Source organism: Streptopelia decaocto (genome assembly GCF_964273445.1).
Source record: "Streptopelia decaocto genome assembly, chromosome: 20".
In the NCBI taxonomy this organism is placed as follows: Eukaryota; Metazoa; Chordata; class Aves; order Columbiformes; family Columbidae; genus Streptopelia; species Streptopelia decaocto.
This window is the reverse complement of record NC_138675.1, coordinates 5,147,426-5,164,761: the sequence shown is the minus strand read 5'-3', so window position 1 is coordinate 5,164,761 and position 17,336 is coordinate 5,147,426. Positions and strand designations below refer to the sequence as shown.

At 49.2% G+C, this 17,336-nt stretch overlaps 1 protein-coding gene across 1 annotated transcript in view; it reads left to right on the top strand.

Moving 5' to 3' along the window:
• The window catches only part of NOC2L (NOC2 like nucleolar associated transcriptional repressor), a 36,562-nt gene that overhangs the window by 11,668 nt on the left and 7,558 nt on the right, over nucleotides 1–17,336 (top strand). Inside the window, exons 12-16 of the mRNA XM_082069981.1 lie at nucleotides 805–916; nucleotides 6,962–7,075; nucleotides 7,241–7,342; nucleotides 10,594–10,737; nucleotides 14,323–14,436. Of these exons, the coding sequence (XP_081926107.1) occupies nucleotides 805–916; nucleotides 6,962–7,075; nucleotides 7,241–7,342; nucleotides 10,594–10,737; nucleotides 14,323–14,436 (586 nt within the window). The remainder of the gene's footprint in view (nucleotides 1–804; nucleotides 917–6,961; nucleotides 7,076–7,240; nucleotides 7,343–10,593; nucleotides 10,738–14,322; nucleotides 14,437–17,336) is intronic.

Here is a 17,336-nt window from a genome sequence, read left to right as displayed (position 1 = left end):
AATTAATGGTCTGGGTTTACAGTAAATCTATACACTTAACAGGTTTATTCCTCGATCAATTAATTCCTGAGAATGGCTTTCGTCATCTCCAGTGGTGCCAGATCAGGGGTGCAAAGTAGATTTATTTCTATAATGGATCCAATGATAATTATTTCACTATTTGGAGCAGGGGAGATGCAGGTGATTTATGGTGCCTGATCAAGCTGTTTTTTAGCTTTTGGCTCCCCTGAATAGCTCAGGAAGCTCTTTGGGGAGGGGAGGGATTAATTTATCAGACTTGAGCCTGTTGTCAGGGAACTGTGTCTTTTTAAAAAATAAAAAATAGAGTAAAAAAGTATATATCTCCTTGTTAATGCTGGCAACATCCATATCTTCAACTATGAGGTCTGGTGTGATTTAGGGACAGCTCTTGGTCAAACTTGATGCTTTAGAGGGGCATTTTACTGCTGGTTCCTGCCACTTTTTCTTGCATATTTACCTGTGCTGGGAGCATTAGAGCTGAAAGTGTTGTACATGACTAAACAACATTAGTGATAAACTTCATCTGCAAAGCTCTTGTCTTGTAGCACTTTGTCCTGGCAGAAGTTGGAAACCTATTGCTTTGGTTGCAGGAATTTGTGTGTTAGGGTTACAGCTTTGACATGAATTGGATTTCCAGCTGTGCGATAGCTTCAGCAGCTTGGTTTGCTGTACAATGCTAAACTGTCTTTTGTAGAGTAAGAAAGGCTCTCAGGTGTCACTGAAGGCTGCAGGTGCTGTGTCTGTATACACCTGGCCTATTATCCTGTATTTTTCCCTCTGCAGGCTGGTGCCGACGGCTCGTTTCTACCCTCTGCGCATGCACTGCATCCGTGCACTTACGCTGTTGTCCGAGCACACCAGGACCTTCATCCCAGTGTTGCCGTTTATCCTGGAGGTTAGTTGGTTTCTGCTGACTCAGCAGTGGCTTTTGCCTCCTACCTAATGAGCAAATTCCCTTACTGCACCCACCAACAGCTCCCAAGATTGCCCAGTTTGCTTACTCCCTCAAATCAAAGGCAAACAGCATCAGACAGAATGTATTGTTTGGTTAGTAAACAGGGTTAAACTTTTATTAGCCTGTGGAGGGTATCTGAGATCAGCTGGGTGCAAAAATACATTGCTAGGTGGTGTAACTAATGCAGCTGGAGTAGGCGAAGGGTTTGCCAGAGAAGAGATTCAGAGGCTCAACTGGTTATGGTAACTCCCCAAGCTGTTGCTATTAGCTGATGTGTTCATATCTTAGCAAAGGAAAAGCAAAGAAAAAAAACCCTTAAAGAACTAAGAATTTATTGAGGAAAAAGATACCTGTGAATGCAGCCTGGCAAAATGCAGGATGTTCGGTGAAGTACTGGTGCTAAGAGACCATCCTGCTTTCCCACATATCAGATGCTGGACACCTCCCCACACAGGTCTTCCTATCCTTGCTTCTGTGAGAAGGTAGTACAGTGAAATCTGGCTGCACCACTTCTGGAGAAGTGTAAGAAATGCAGAAGCCCCAGTAGATCGACATGAGGCTGGACACCGAGGAGGAGGGAGATGTATATAATAAATGGCCTGAGTCAGCCAGGCTCATTCCTAATCAAGTTCTGTTGAAGCAAAGGCTTTTGCGGTTTTGTGTTGTTGTAAACGTCCTTTGCAAACCACATCCTCTGAGCCTGTGGAAGGCAGCGATGTTTATAAATCTCCTCCTGCTCTCCTGCCGCCTCCGCTGCTTCCCGGCCTGTGTGGCTTTACCATTCGCCTGCTTCCTTCCTCTTGTTCATGCATATTTGAAATTCTGCCAACTGCATTTAGTGATAGAGACATCTCCACTCTGGGGTCGTGGAGCTCGTGGTGAGGATGGTTTCTCTACTTTTTAGTCCTCTGAAAGATAAAGCTTTTCTTCCCCCCAGGGCCTTCCCCCCACCCCTTTGCATTCTGGCCCCACCACCTCGGTTGTAATCTGTGTGTCGGGCCCCAGCCAGACGTTACCACACCGCACGCTGAGCTTCCTCCCGCCTTCCACGAGCCCCGACCACATCCGATCCTGCTGTGTTTGTTTGTGAGGCTCCGCTCGGCTTAGCTTGTCCAGGTGTTGGTGACAAGAGAGAGTTGGGGGCAGGGGAAATGTGTGCATGTGTGTTGCTTGCATACTCTTTCACATTACATTAACAATTATTTTGCTTTAACGTCTATAACCCAAGGTGACTGGCATGATGTTAAACTCCCAGATCTCTCTGCAGTTGTCAGCCTTGCCTGTCTTCCTGCCTATCTCCTGCAAGGGATCCCTCAAAAATTCTGTGGGGTTCTCAAGAGCGCTTGGGGCTATTCCCTTTGTACTTCCATCTCTTCCCAGCTCCCCCCTCCTCTCATTTACAAGGTATCTGAACACTCTTAGAACCCTTAGTGTGTCTCCACAAGCTGTTTTCAGGTCGATGTATTCCAGCTGTGCAGATGAGATGTTGGGAAGCTTTAGCACCCAGAGGGGAGGTGACCTGCCTGGAGTCCCAAGGTGGCTGTGGTGATGCTGGGAGGAGAATCTGCATTCTGACGCTCAGCCGAGTGCTTTAACTACGAGCCTGTTTCTCCCAGCTCACATATTCAGCAGTGACTTAGTCAACAGACATTAGTCCCATGCCACACATGTCATGAAACAAAACCCATTTTAAGCCCATTATCCAAACTGTGATGAGATTGCGGGATCTGATCAGTGTGGTGTTACTAAGCAAGAGTAGACTTGGGGGACGTGACCGGGATCAGGGGAGCAGAATGAAGCCTTCCCAGGGTAAGGTGTGCTCGGAAAGGCTGCTCTGTCACTGCAGCTGAATCCAAGTGTAGTAAAAGAAAGGCTGTGATGTTTGTGACCCTGTTTTGTGCACTTCTTGGAGAGGGTTTTGCGTGGCCTTAGAGCGTAGACTCTGTAGGGCTTCTTGTGTAAGAAGCGACTGTGTTACTCTGTGTTTCCCTTCCCCCTCTCCATCAAGGAAATCCAACCCTTGCTACCTCTCTTCCCAGCCCTGTTGCTTCTGCACTTTCAAGAGACGGCAGGTTGAACATTTGTGCGATTCTGTAGGCGCAGGAATTCCCCAAGCCCCTGCCAGCAGCAGTGAGGGCTGGCTGCTTGATGCATCCTGACAAGAGCTGATGCTCCCCAGCGTGGGCATCCAGTGCTGTTTCCTTTCTGACTCTGCTTTCCAGGATGGAGCAGAAGCAGCAGCTTGCTAAAATTACATCTTAGATAAGAGGAGGTGGCTTGGGAGAGAGTGTAAAGCAGGCAGGTTTTATTTTTGTATTGTGACTCCCCTTGAATGGCCTGTGAGATCCCAGGCACCTTTTTTTTTCGTCACTTCAATTATTGTATGACAGGCACCAGTTTCTGCAGCAGGGAAATTGGTGGCTCATCTGCTGGAAGGCAGGTGTAGATAAACAAGGTGGAAATCTCCCCACAGGCGGACTTTGCATGCCAATTTACAGTTGGCTTCCCCTGTGGAGGGATGGGAGAGGAGGTGTGCTTTGGAAGGCACGAGTTTTTCAATTTGAGTCTTGTTTTGGATGTGCAGCTTGCTTCAGAGAATGTCCCCAGGGGCTTCAAATGCAACATACACAGGAGTGGGCAGTGGATTGTGTTGGAGGAAATTGGCTGCTATGAAGAGTGTAGCTGGAGAATTGATAATGCTGGACATTGTCATACATTGAAGTACAGATCTGAAATTAGTTTTCTACAAGACATAGACTCTTTTACACTGGGACTTTAAATAGACTAAACTGAACCACTGCACCAACTGAAGACACATCTTTCCTTTTCCTTGTTCTCCTCCCTTCACCGCTATATTGCAGCTCTTAAATTCTGGATCACAGCCTGTCGTTTGAGTGAAATCATGTCTGACCAATCTAACAGACTCCTACCATGAGAGGGAACATAGAAGATGGAGCCAGGCTCTCTGCATGGTGTCCCATGACAGGACGGGGTGCAATGGGCACAAACTGAAACACAGGAGGGTCTGTCTGAACATGAGAAAACGTCTTTTTTTTAACTGAGGGTCACTGAACACTGCCCCAGGTTGCACAAGCAGGTTGTGGAGTCCCATCCTTGGAAATAACCAAAAGCAGCCCAGCCATGGTGCTGGACAGCTGGCTCCAGGTGTCCCTGCTCCAGCAGGGCAGTTTGGACCAGACGACCACCAGAGCTCTCTCCCAACCTCAACCATGCTGTGAATAAAGACATTGAAGCCAGATTTTTCTCAACGGTGATGACAAGATGAGAGGTGACATGTAGAAAGTGAAATACAGGAGGTTCCACTTTAACACTGGAAAAACAAAATCAAACAACTATTTTATATGGTGAGGCTAGAATAGGTTCCCTGGATCAGTAGTGGAGTGTCTGTCCTTGGAGACAGTCAAAATCTGACTGGACATGGCCCTGAGCAACCTGTTCTAGTTGACTCTGCTACATCACTTCCAGAGGTCCCTTCCAACCGTAACTGTTTTGCGAGTGCTTCAGTGGAAAGTTGGGCAGCTTCTCTGAACTTGGCAATAACCAGACTCTGCCGGAGCAGCTTAACTAGTCTGTGTCAGCCCTTCCCCGGCTGGCAGGGCTGGGGAAGGCTGCAGGCAGGCCCAGCAAAGCGCCGTGTCCCTGCTGTGAGCTGGCCTGGGGCAGCCAGCGCTGCGGGATCAAAGCACATGCCAGGAGATTTGTGCCAGAACCCGAGGAAAAGAAATGAGGGGGTGGATGGAGCGATACAGTGGGAGCACTGTCGGTGTCAGAATTGGTTCTCTGCTTTGCACTCTGGCAGTATAAACAGTCTATATGAGCATCCTTCCGACTAGCCACATGGAAATCAACTGTGTGCTTGAAATTGCCAAAAATCCTTGCCCTTCCTGCCTGTGTTGCCCTGTCCCTTCCTCTGTCTGCTAGTGGTTATAACTTAAGCCAAATGGTTGGCTTTTGACATTTTTCTGGCCCCCTAGTCCCTCATTATCGCCCTTCCACTCTGCCACAGGATTCCTAGACATCAGTCATCCTCTCCTCCAGTCTGGCCGTTAGCTGATCCATTCTGCACAGTTTTGAGATGGGAACCACATTTTTCTCCCTTCCCACGTGTCCTGACTGGCTCCCTAGCACCTCCTGGGAGGGTTTCATTTCCCTGCTTGCCCACCAGCATCTCAGGATCCCACCGAGCCTGATGCCTTTTGCTTTAATGTGTCTGACCTCAGGGATCAATACTGCTGTTTTGGCCAAAGAAATAACCGTGCATAACGAGGTTTATAGCATCGATTCCCGAGGCTAGGGCTCTTTGTTTTCACAAGCCACCAAGCTTGTCCCTCCCTTCCAAATAACCTGGATTGACAAATAAAATGTAAAAAAATCAATAGTCGTCTCCATGCTTTTCTGGCCTGGGGGTATCCATGGGACCCAGCACCCTCCCTTTCCTCCTCAGCTCACCTCTGGCAATCATTGTGCTGCATCCCCACATTGCTGGGCTGGTTGGGGTCCGATGATGGATGTGTTGCTGCTGCACAGAGGGAATAGAAATTATTTCCTGCTCAGGAGTGCAATTCAACAGCGTTAGGGACAGGGAAAGGAACGGTAGCCTGCTTTTGAGGTGCTCAAAAGTATGGGTGGGCAGAATATGCTCATCAGCCCCCCCACAATGGTTGTCGTCAGATATGCAAATGGCTACCAATTGTTGGCTGATTTATTTTTTTAATGAGAATGCATTGCTAGTGAACACCTCCCTTGTTTGCTACTTGTTATCCCCTGATGGGGGTCTCTGGGAACCTGCCCCCGATCAAGAGTTTCTGCAGCTCTTATGGTCTTTCTCTTGAGATCTGCCCATGCCAGGCCGGGAAAGGGCGTTTTTATATTGCTGCTCATTTTAGGAACCTTTTGCACCTTCCTGTGTCACATCTTCAGAGGAGGAGCAGCACAGCGCACAGTCTTACTGGAGTATTGTACTCATTGGGGAAAAGGCTTTTCTGGTTCTTGGTTTGATTACAGTTTGTTAGGTTTTAAGGCAATAATGATTCTTCTTAATTAAAACCAAACTTGAGATGCCACTCTGGAGAGCCAGTCATACACACATACATAAACTTCCTCTCCGTTTTCTTTCTTCTATGTAAGCTTCATACCTTGTGTTTCAGAAATACTCCTTTCCTCACCCATTATCATTAAACAGGCTCTGAAAAACAAGAGTAAAGGTGCAGGTCTGTCTTTTGACATTCTGTACCAGTCTGCTGGGCATCCAGCTGTGCCCTGGTGCTTGTGTGTGCTCATCATTTTGATGAGCATGGTGCATGGTTTCCTCTCACATTCTAGGAAGGGGACAGTTTTTCTCCATGTCCTTTGCTATAAAATGAAAAGTGTCCATGGAGAATAAAGATGCACTTATTCAAAGGCTGTCCAGTTATAACGGATAAAAGGAATACCAATGGCAGATGTGTTAGAATAGAAACCTTGCCTGGCAAAGGGTGTTTGTGAAAAGCACCTACTGGTCTGTGCTTCCTAGGACAATTATTTCAATGCAAATTAAAGAGTAATGGATGTGGTGTAAGCAACATTTAGCTTTGCTGTTGAAAAGCATCTTGCCGTAAGGGACAGCTCCAAAACACACTCAAGCTTTGTAGTACGATCTTTCTGACCGTTAGGAGTGTGGGTCTGAGGAGCAAACCTCCGGTTTCTTGTGCTGTTGCTTGTGTTGGTTTTGTTTTACCATGCACATCTCTAGCATCTCTCACACTCAGGTCTCTAAAGCTGGATCCAAAGTGATGTTTGCTCCCTGTCTTTTGCTGGGGTATTGAAGAAAACGGTGGGCAGTGATCAGAACAGGCAAGCAGCAATTAGAATTTCTGCATCATCATCTTAGCTCTGCCACCAACTGTGTGATCTTACTTGAGGCATTTGGTATCTGTTTTGTTTTGTGGTGTGATCGTATTTGCACTCAGTTTTTTTCTGTTGCAGATTTTCCAACAAGTGGATTTCAACAAGAGGCCGGGACGTATAAGTGCTAAGCCTATAAACTTCGCAGTGATCTTGAAGCTTTCCAATGCCAACCTGCAGGAGAAGGCCTTCCGAGTAAGTGGAACCCCAGCAGCACACAGCTTCTCTTTAAAGAGCACAGTTGCCCTAGTAGTATGTTTTGTGTTCGTGTCCCATTAAGACTGGAGATTAATTTCCCAGTCCGGGTGCTGTAGGGTTTAATTCCTCTCTGATATCTCTATTTCTGCTTCCCCTCTCCAGGATGGACTCATCGAGCAGCTCTATGACCTGATGCTTGAGTATCTCCATGGCCAAGCGTACAGCATTGGATTCCCAGAGCTGGTTCTCCCCACTGTCATTCAGGTAAGGTGTCAGACGCTTCTCCATCACGCCATGAATGTGCACAGAGTGAGATAAAGTCGTTTAAGCTGACAGTGAACTGAAGATGGTCCTCACAATGTGAGAGGGGGAACCATTTACCTTAACTATAGTTTTTCTTTGCGTTTTGGGGAGCTCTTGGGGAGGAACAGAGGCATTGTATCTAATAAGGAGTCTGAAGGAGGTGAAAGTGGCTGTGGAGTCGGCCACTCTTTTGGGAGACAAAGTGGAACGGAGGGCTGCAACAGTGCTGGAGAGATGGTTTTGTCTAGTGAATGCAGATGCGAGCTGGGTAGTTCAGTTTTCTGAACTTCTGTGTTGTCTGAGAGCGGTACCTGTGCTCTGAGCCCATACTTTTCCTTGCCTTACGGCCTCTCGCATGTGCTCTCCACAAGATGGCAATCTTCCCTCCTTTCAGTGTCTCTGTCAACTGGGGCACTTTCTCCCCAGGTTCCTGTGTACAAAACAGAACAGTTCCCATCTCCGTCCCCCCTCCTTGCTGCACCTAACAGCAGTGCTGCAAAGTGCTCTCCTTTGCCTCTCCCGTGGCATTCCACGGTGCAGGGTGTTCTTCATGTTTGCATACTTCATTGTCCTCAATAAAACCCTGCGTAATCCCTCCCTAGTAAGGTGATAGCTGGGTGGCTTCGGTTTTGAGTGAGCAGTGACCTCTCTGCTGTGAACAGTAAGACTGCTCGGTGCAAACGTGCTGGAACTTGTTCCCTCTCAGTGCTCTCTATTTTTAACTCCTGAGTGGCAGGTGTCAAACGAATTGGTTGTATCCTCTGTGGGGACATAACCTCTGCTTTGCTTTGTTTGTCTGCCGTGAGACCCTGTGTCTGCAGACCTCGTTGCTATGATGCCTCTGCTTGAGGTGGGAGCAGTGTCTCCATAGGGATTCACAGGCTGCTGGGGAGGTAAATCTTGTTTCTGCTGGGTGGAAGAGGCTGGCATCTGCCAGGCGCACGGCTCTTGGCTGGTCCCTGCAGCCTGGCACAGGTCGTTCCTGGCTGGCAACACGCTGCTTTGGCTAATGTGAGCTGACAGGCGCTCTCTGTGCGAGGAGAGCAGCTCCTGTGCTTGCTCTCGCTTCGCGTGCTTCTCACTTGTCAGCAGCGAACAAAACCCTTTCCTCTCAGCCAGCAGCTGTTGAGAGCATCGGAGCTGTCGGAGCCGATGTTCTAGCTGGAATGAAAAACGGCTGACGCTGGCACCGAGAGCCCTGTGGCTTCCAAAGACACCCTGGGACCAGCCTGTGTTTCTGCAGAGAATTAATGCTATCGGATTCCTATTTGGCTGCCACGAACCACAGCCTCGTGGCGTCTGCTGGGCTGGGGTGCTGAGGTTAGCTTCCCAAAATCTCAGAGTCTTCGGGAAAGCGTGTGTGGGGGGAGGAGGCTTTTCTCCTGGAACAGTTCCAGTTAACTGTAAAAATCCATCTGTCCTGATTCTTCCTCCCCGATGAGCTCACGCTTCTCTCGGTGCCGTGTCGCAGGGGCTGCGTTCCAGCTGGCGGGGCTTGCGTTCCTCCTCTCTGGTCAGCGGCTTTGGGAGAAGCTGGGCTGAGCTGCCTTCCAGCTGAACTTTGGAACCTCCTTGCCCGGAAGGCAGGAAGCGCCTGGGCAGATCAAAGGGAAGGAGGAAAGGAGAGCCCGGAGGGACGGAGATGGTTCAAAGGCTTTAGGAGGACCCCATGGTGGTCGATGGAAAAATAGGCTGGTGAGGAGCTCAGAGAGCAGAGACTGCGTGTCTGGATGCTTGAAGACGCTGTCTCTGCCCTCCTCGAGAGCCCTGACGGGCATCACAGGGCAGAGCTGGGATGTGAAAGGGAAAAACTGGGCAGGGGTCGGTAAGGGGAAGGTTCTGCTGGGTCGGAGGCGGGAGATGCCATGATCTGTGCACGACTTGCAGATGGACCTGGAGGACATGGACAGGAGGTTCTGGTTGGCCTTGCCAGCAGCCGCTCCTGCCATTCTCTCTGTCCCAAGCTCAACATTCCCTCTACTTTTTGTGAGTGGGGGATTGGGCTTGATTTGGGTTCCGTGGACACACACGTGGCTGCTTCAGATCATTTATAGTTCCCTGCGTCGTTTACAGGAAGAGGAGCTGGGTTGTTGCTGTGGTCTCTGCTGGTAGAAACCACTGGCATTTAAGGCTGGCAGTTCGACAGAATCAATCCCGCTAATCACAGAGCTGCTTAGCTGGGAACCGACGTGAGATGTTAATTACACATACATACACATGTTGTGATTGCTTTTATTCTGGAAAGGTATGGCTGTTGTATTTGGCAGAGTGGAAAAAGGCATATACACATTCCCTTGCTCTCTTCTATCTTCTTGGTTGTTCCCTTACCCTTAACACAGGACTGAGATCTCATTACATTTTGTTAATATCTGTGGCAGATAGTGGTGGGACTGTGAGGGATTGCAGGGGTAGGAGAGAGGAGGGGGAAGCAGAAATGAAGCATATGGCTGCGAGAGCGAACACACAGCACCAAACTGCACAGATAGAGCCCGAGATTTTGCAGGGTTTCTGGTGACACTTCTGCAACGAAAGAAAAATGATAATGTATGTGGCAGCGGATGAAATGGATCTGGGGCTGCAGCTGTGGGGATCAAGTGAGATAAATCGAATGACAAATGCGTGTCTCAGTGGAGATAAATATGCAACACCTATAAAAAATAAATATTTTAGATGGGGGCTGAGGGTAGGACAGGCTTCACCAGCAGAATAATAGTTCTGTTGATGGTTCCTTTGTACTTGTTTGATGGACTGTTTGCTTTGTGGAAAGGGGGAGAGGTTCATTGTAACTCCCGTTTTTCTGAGTTGGATGTGTGATGGCAGGTGGGTGTACGCTGGGGATAAAGGGACAAGAGAAGCCCCTGCTGCTCCGTAGCGGGGGGCATTCTCCATGTGTATAGCAGATCCTGCAGCAATATACCCATCGGGAGAGCAGTGTCCAGACAGAGAGGGGCTCGGTGTGACCATCACCTCTTGATTAACACTTAATACCCACCAACTTGGCATGTGAGATCGAGCCAATATGTAATCTTGAAAGGTGACAGGACCCCCAGGGCTGAATACAGGTGATACGCTGGAGTACGTTATGAATTGAAGGGAAAAGGTGCCCAGTACTGGCTGTCACTGGGGTGGCAAATGTTTTTTTTTGCTGATGGGATCTGTTTATGGAAACTATTACATTGCTTTCATTCTTCCTCCTCTTTTCCTCCTCCCAGCTAAAATCTTTCCTGAAGGAATGCAAGATTGCCAACTACTGCAAGCCTATCCGGCAGCTCCTGGAGAAACTGCAGGAAAATTCTGCCTACATTGCCAGCAGGCGTCAGAAAGCGGCCTTCGGCGTGGCCAGCAGGGAGTCTGTGGTGAGTCTGCTGCTTCCATTTGGGCTTCCTGGAAAGACAGACAGACTCCGGCTGCTGGGGTTGAGCGGGTGGCAGAGGGAGGAGGGACAAGGAGACCATGGAAACGGGAGCGCGTGGGGTGGGACAGATGTTCACAAAGAACTGGACTCGGCAGGGCTCTGGTGCTGGAGCCGGCAAGACTCTGCAGCCAAGAGCCGCGTGGAGCAAACAGTCTGTAAATGGCATCCTTCTATTATTTATGACACCCACGTGCATGGAAGTGCGTTGCTTTGCTGGGGCATCTCCTTTGCTGAGAAGTTTCTTTGTTTTCATCATCATTCCTGATGTGTAGGTGCCAGTTCGTGCCTAAAGTCATAGAGAGGATTCTGCCACCTCTGTAAGTGTGGTATTTGCACCATTTGAGGGGACAGAGCAACGGTGTGAAGTGCTGCTTGGGGAGGATGCCTGTGCAACCTGTACTTTTGCACTGTGTTGTCCTATGGGAGAAGGGAGCCTTTCTCTTCCTTTGGTTCATGTGGTATCTAATGGGGAGCAAAGGAAAAAGCTCACTCGGTGCTTCTGCAGGGTGGAAGATCTGCAGTGGCTTGTCTTCTGTCTGCGAGGACAGGTTGTGTGCCAGGGATGCCTGTGTTTTCCCCCTGCTCCTTTGCGAGCAGATGGTGTAGATTCCCAAGAAGGGCCAGAACTCCCACAGAGACTGGGCTTCCCGGAATGATTTGGAGTGTCCCTCAAAGTCTGGGTTGAGTTTGCCAGGCTGTCTCTGAGACACGTGGGGCATTGGCACTTCTTGTGAGCAAACACCGCCAGAAAAGGGAAGGGGAGGGCAAGTATTTGGGTGTCCCCCTTGCCAGCAAGAGCAATTGAAAGCAAATGCTCGCTGGTATGCACATCCATGCATTTTTGCCTCCACTGTAGGGAGCAGAGCCCAGATTCTGAGCTAATTCTTCCACGCAAAATGCCGAAATGCAGCTTTCATGGGGGGAATGACAGAGAAATAGGTTTAAATGAGGGGAATAAAGATGGTGAATGTGATCGGGTCTGCTCTGCTGAGTAGTGGGCGTGCTTTAGAGAACTGCATTTTACCTAAGGGTCTGTATTCTATAATTTTAAAGGAGAAACAGCCTGGGAATTGAACTTAGTGCTGCAGAGGGTGTGTGGTGGTACAACGTTTAACTTAATGTGGAAGGATTGTGGGGATCATCCTCCTTGCTTCCCAGGAGCTGCGGTATGGAGCGTTAGGCACACCAGATGTGTTCAGCCTGACTCCTTCCACATTATTTTAAGATTGAGAACTTAACTCTGATTTTTTATGGTAAGAAGCAGGTTAACATTTGAGAGTCAGTGCTTTTTTGAGAGTATAATGCTAACAGGTTACTATACTAATTAAGGATTTTGTGGGGAGAAGCAAAAAAAAGTGGAGCCTGCAGCTGAAGTTGAATCCAGATGCATAATGTGCGGCTCTGATTTTAGGTTTATCTGCACTGTTGTGGGCCCTGGATTGGCATAGGAAAATGCATGGAAGGAAAAGAGGGCACCAGGACCCGCAGCACAGTGATGCAAAAGTAATAATAAGAGAATTGCGAATGGTTAAACGGGTGTGATGGCATCCCCTCTCAAAATTCCTGTTGAGGTGTTCTGACTAGAAAGATGGGAGTGTTCAAACTGTCCTTTTTTATCTGTGGATTCCAGCACACTTTAAACCAAAAAGAGCTGTATCAGTCAGAACAAATAGACTTTTACCCTCTGTAAGAAGAGTGTTCCTCAGAAGCTGCCCATACCAAGCAGCATCAAGAAATGGCCTGATTGCAGCTGGCAGCCTGATGGGAGCCTGATTTATAGACGGGGTGAGTTTGCAGTCCTGGGGAATGGCTCCTCTCGCCGTAGCGGTGGGTCGGATCGACAGTAAAGCTGTTCTGTCTGCTGGCTGGCGTCTGCGCTGGCGAGTGCCGCTGGAGCCGGCGGTACATCAGCCGTCCTTTCCGTCCGATGAGACCCGGGAGCGGCCGCAGGCTCCAGACCCGGGGCCGTGTTACGAACAGTCCTGTGGGGCTTGTGAGCCTGGGACCCGCGCTTACCAGAAAAAGGGGCTGTTTGGCTTGATGCAGTATTGATAGCGCCTGCTGAAGGATGCGTAAATAGATTCCGCGCCATGAGAGCGCAGGTGACACAAGCTGGTCGCCGTTTAATTGCCGAAGTTCAGCTCCCGGTGCCAGCTGCAGAAACCACAGATCATCTCCACTTAGTGATGGGCCAAATCAGGAGCTGGCACAGACTGATGTGTTTCACTTCACAATACACACCAAGTACTTGCTCGGCTGTGTAGGCTGGGAGCTCTGCACTGCTGTCCATTGCAGAGACTTGCTCTATTTGTTTTTTTGCTCCTGTGCTGCTCTTTAAACAAACTTCTCGCGCCCTGGCTCACGGGTTGCAGCCAGCACACCGCAGCTCCCCAGTTTTGGGGCTCTGCAGTTGATTTGGGGTCTGTTGAAGGACATTTGAGCCGTTGCTGTGTTTTCTGCTGTGAAGATGGTCTGGCCCTTTGTTCCCACCCTGAAGCAGGAGTGTTGTGTACACACAGCTGCCGTGCAAAACTCTGGGTTTGTTGTCAGGATACTCTTTTTGGATCTTTATTAACCTTTGAGCGTATCTATATGAACCTTTGCTTGGTTTGCTCGTCCCCTTCTTCCTTCTGTCTTTCTGCTTACCTTAGATTGACTTTTTACTGTGGGGTAATGCAAAGCCTCTGGGCATTGTGGTAATTCAGTAATCAGGTGCAGTTCTGTGTGGGTTTTAAGTTAAAGGCACGTTGGCGGGTTAAGAAGAATGTATTTTAATACGACACACCGCCACCCCCCTTTCAGCACTAACGTGCCAAATAACTGAAGCGTAAAAGAACTTTAAGCATCAAATTTGCTTCCCACCATTTACGGTGGTTGTATCTCCTTATTCTCCCTGCTTGGACAGTGGAAACAGGCTCGGCGCTGCTTTATGCTCTGCTCTCTCGAGATTGGGATGAGTCCCAGACCCGCAGGGGAATGTTTGTTTCAAAAATAAACACTTGGCTGTAGAATAGCAGGAATCAGGCCTCTTCTGGAAAGGAAAAATAGGAATCTGGAACCCACAATTCAGGCCACCATGCTGAGAAAATGTGGTGATCTCCCATAAGCTAAATCATCTTATGCCCCACCATATAGTGCTCCTTTATGAGGACCTTATGCTGCTCTTCGTTGCTGTTGGTATCCTGTGCTTTGGTGTTGCATGACCAAGCTGTCGCATTGGTCAACCTGCCCGTTTTATCTTTTTGCATTTGTTTGATCTTGTAGTGCCCAGGCATTGCTTTGCCTAAGGAGAGTTGTCAGTCACACTACTGCTCACTCAACAGTCGCTTAAGTGATTGTGCCTGAATTCACACTTAGTCCTGCTGATGTTCTTAGTCATGGGTGCCAATTTCCTACCCAGAAGCTGGAAAAAAGGTGGTTTGGGAAAGGGTCTCAACCTCTGCTTCTGACTCCCTGCGTTTGCCAAAGCTGTACTGGAAAACTGCTTTGAAAACACTTCTTAAATTTGCACCCCCTCTCTCCGCAGGAACAATGGGAGAAGCAAGTCAAAGAGGAGGGGACACCTCTGAGCAAGTATTATACTCAGTGGAAGAAGCTAAGAGAGAAGGAGATACAGCTGGAAATCAGCGGCAAAGAAAGAGTAAGGATGAAATACTTACTGGTGGCTCATCAAAACCAGCTCTGCTGGTGTGAGCTGGAACGGGCTTGAGCTGTGTGAGTGCATTGGCTGGATGTTCTTGGGTAGAAGATGAGTGTCCTCAGACCTGTCGTACTGGGATCCCGAGGAGCAACGTCTGTGTCCTCTGCTCATAGCCTGTTCGTTTGCCCAGGTTAGCAGAGGACAGGTTGAAGTTTAGACTGTACATACAGTTCCATTTCTGTGTGTTCATGTCCACATTCATGGGCCTTCTCACATTTTTTGGGGCACTTTACATAGTTTCTTGCAAATTTTGTTGCTTTCTTGATAGTAAAGGGTTGAGCTCACATAGGCCTTTAGCTTCTTTTCCAGCTCTGCAGAACATGACTGGATTGCCACGCTAAAACCGAACTTTGCAAGACAGCAGGGCGGGAAAGACGCCTCTCTTCTTAGCAAAGGGAATATCAGAGATGTGTTCTGGTTTGCAATTTCGTATTTCACCCGTGTGGGGGTGGCTGGTTGTGATGTGGGACTTACATGAGGAGTCTGAAGGAAAGCTGTCTCGATGCTAATGCAATGAAAGTGGCTGAGCCAGGCACTTGGCCAGGGAGCAGGAAATAGATATAATTGGTGTCTCCAGTGTGGGGAGGGGAACAATTAAAATAATCGATGGGACATGAGAATGCTTGGCTCAGAGCCAAGTCCTGGAGCATGGTAGAAGACTTGGGACATCCTAGAAATGCACAGCATCATATACCAGCCCGAGATAAGGACAGGAGGCTGAAATTCCCCGGGGCAGCCGTGCAGAGGGAACAAAAAGCATGCTTGTTTTCTGTGCAAACCCAGCAGGAGAATTCCCTTTGCAGAAAGGGAATTTGGGAAATTTCCATTGCAGGAGGAAATTCTGTTACGAAACAGCAAGAAGTGATGACTGTGAGTGGGGCTAATGTCGTGCCCAAACTGGCCCTGCTGATGTGAGCTGACACTTCCCTGGGACAGAAGCAGCTGTCATGAGAGGAGATCAGTGTCAGTGCAGACAAGTCCCTGTCTCATATTAAAAGGAGGAGGAAAGCTGGAGCTCCTCAGGGTGTCCAGGATGAGCTGAGGTGGAGAAGAGCAACCCTTGAGCATTATTGCTTTCCTACAGCAAGGCGCGAGAGGGTGACTTCTGAAACCAGGGCAAGTCTGAAGGGCAGTGGCAGGGACTTGTGTTCTCTTGGAGAAAGTGAGCTGAACAGATAAACTGGAGAGAGAGGCAGATTTGGAGTGAGCTTTCCGAAAGGCCTGTGGCTGCCTGGCATCTTTGCGTGGTGAATGGGGCTGTTGTCTCTCTCGGTGGGGACCGCGAGCTTAATGATGCGGCATTGTGAGCCCCAGCAGGAGAGCGAACACCATGAGGCCCATTAGGGCTGGGAAAATCCATGTCCCATTAGCAGCCATTGGGGGGAAAAAAATATCAGAAGAAAAATCAGCCTGGCTCTCCGCTATGAGCTGCAGCTTGCCTTATATAACAATGCTGACCCCGTCCGCCCATTCCATTTGCTTTTCCCAATGGTTTTTAATGGGATGTAGACTAATCGGCTTCGTGAGACTCAGTAGATAGTAACCCTCTAGTTGGGGATTAAAAGGCTGGCCCCCAAATTACCTAATTACTGCTGCTGTGTGATGAACATGGGCTGTATCTGAGCTGTGGCTCACTACAAGTCTCATTGCTTTGCCTTGCGATCACTCCGCAACTCTTGGGTTTTCTGGTGCCTTTATTTTGAGGTGCTGTCTCGAAGACACTCCCGTGGAGTCTCAGAAAGCTGGAGGTAGCACAGCTCAGCGTGATTCCAACGCCAGGTCGTTTTTCATATGCTCAGCTTGAGTTCAGCCAGTACTGATGTCACCCAAAACCGTTAGAAGCATGGCTGCCGAGATATTTTAGCTTCTGAGACCATTGTGTTTTATTTCTGGAGCCTCTCATTGAACAAGTATTTCTGGAGCATCTCCCTCCAGAAAGTTATATGCCAGAACAGGAGAGAGAAGTGAAGCGTGAGTCTGTCTTGTCCACCAGAGCTGGTAAGGGCTTAGGAAAACGTTTTCAGCCCAGCAGCTCCCCTGCCCCAGCTTGCTGGAGCAGAACCACCCTCGGAAAGGGGATTGTCACAGGGTGTCATTAGGGCAGCCCTTTGGTAGTGACTCCGGATTGACTCCGGATTGCTGCTCTGGCTGCGTTTTGCTTCCCAGATCTGCTCTCTGTCACACAGCGACTGCTGTTTGGAACCAGTCGTGTGCTGCTTTCACACGTCCTCCCAGCACCGAGACAGCCCGGCCGGGCTCCGCAGGGCCGGTGGAAGGAGAGACATCTCAGAGTGGGAAAGAGCAGCTAGAAGGATGACTTAAAATTAGGACCCTGCAAATGGTAGTTGGTGATTTGCTCCCCTCTCCCCTTCTCTGGCCAGCTTCTGACTTTCCATCCTGGTGTTACAGGTTATTGCTCATAAGTGCTCAGCTCCCAGAATCAATATTGCCCAGCTGGGGACCATAACCACGAAACAGGCTGGGAGAAATTGCTGGAATTGGCTGCAGGAGCAAATGCGTGTCTCTATGTCTCTCGTCGTCTTTCCCCCCCTTCCCGTCCCCGTTCTCTCGCTCCTTCTCTCTCTCTCTGCTGAGAGCTGCCTTTCTATAGACTGTGTTTGCTGCTCTTCCCGCTGGGGGAAGCGCACGGGGGGGTTGAAGTGGATGTGGTCGGAGCGGAGTGTGCCGAGGTGTGGTCTGACGGGTGGGAGAGAGCAAATGAGTTATTACTCGCAGGGCGAATGTTTCCAAGCAAGCTAATGCGTGCTAATGCATGAGTGCTTCCCCGGAGGTGCGCAGCCGGGCACGGCAGCGGGCAGCTGATGTTCAGAGAGCACTTG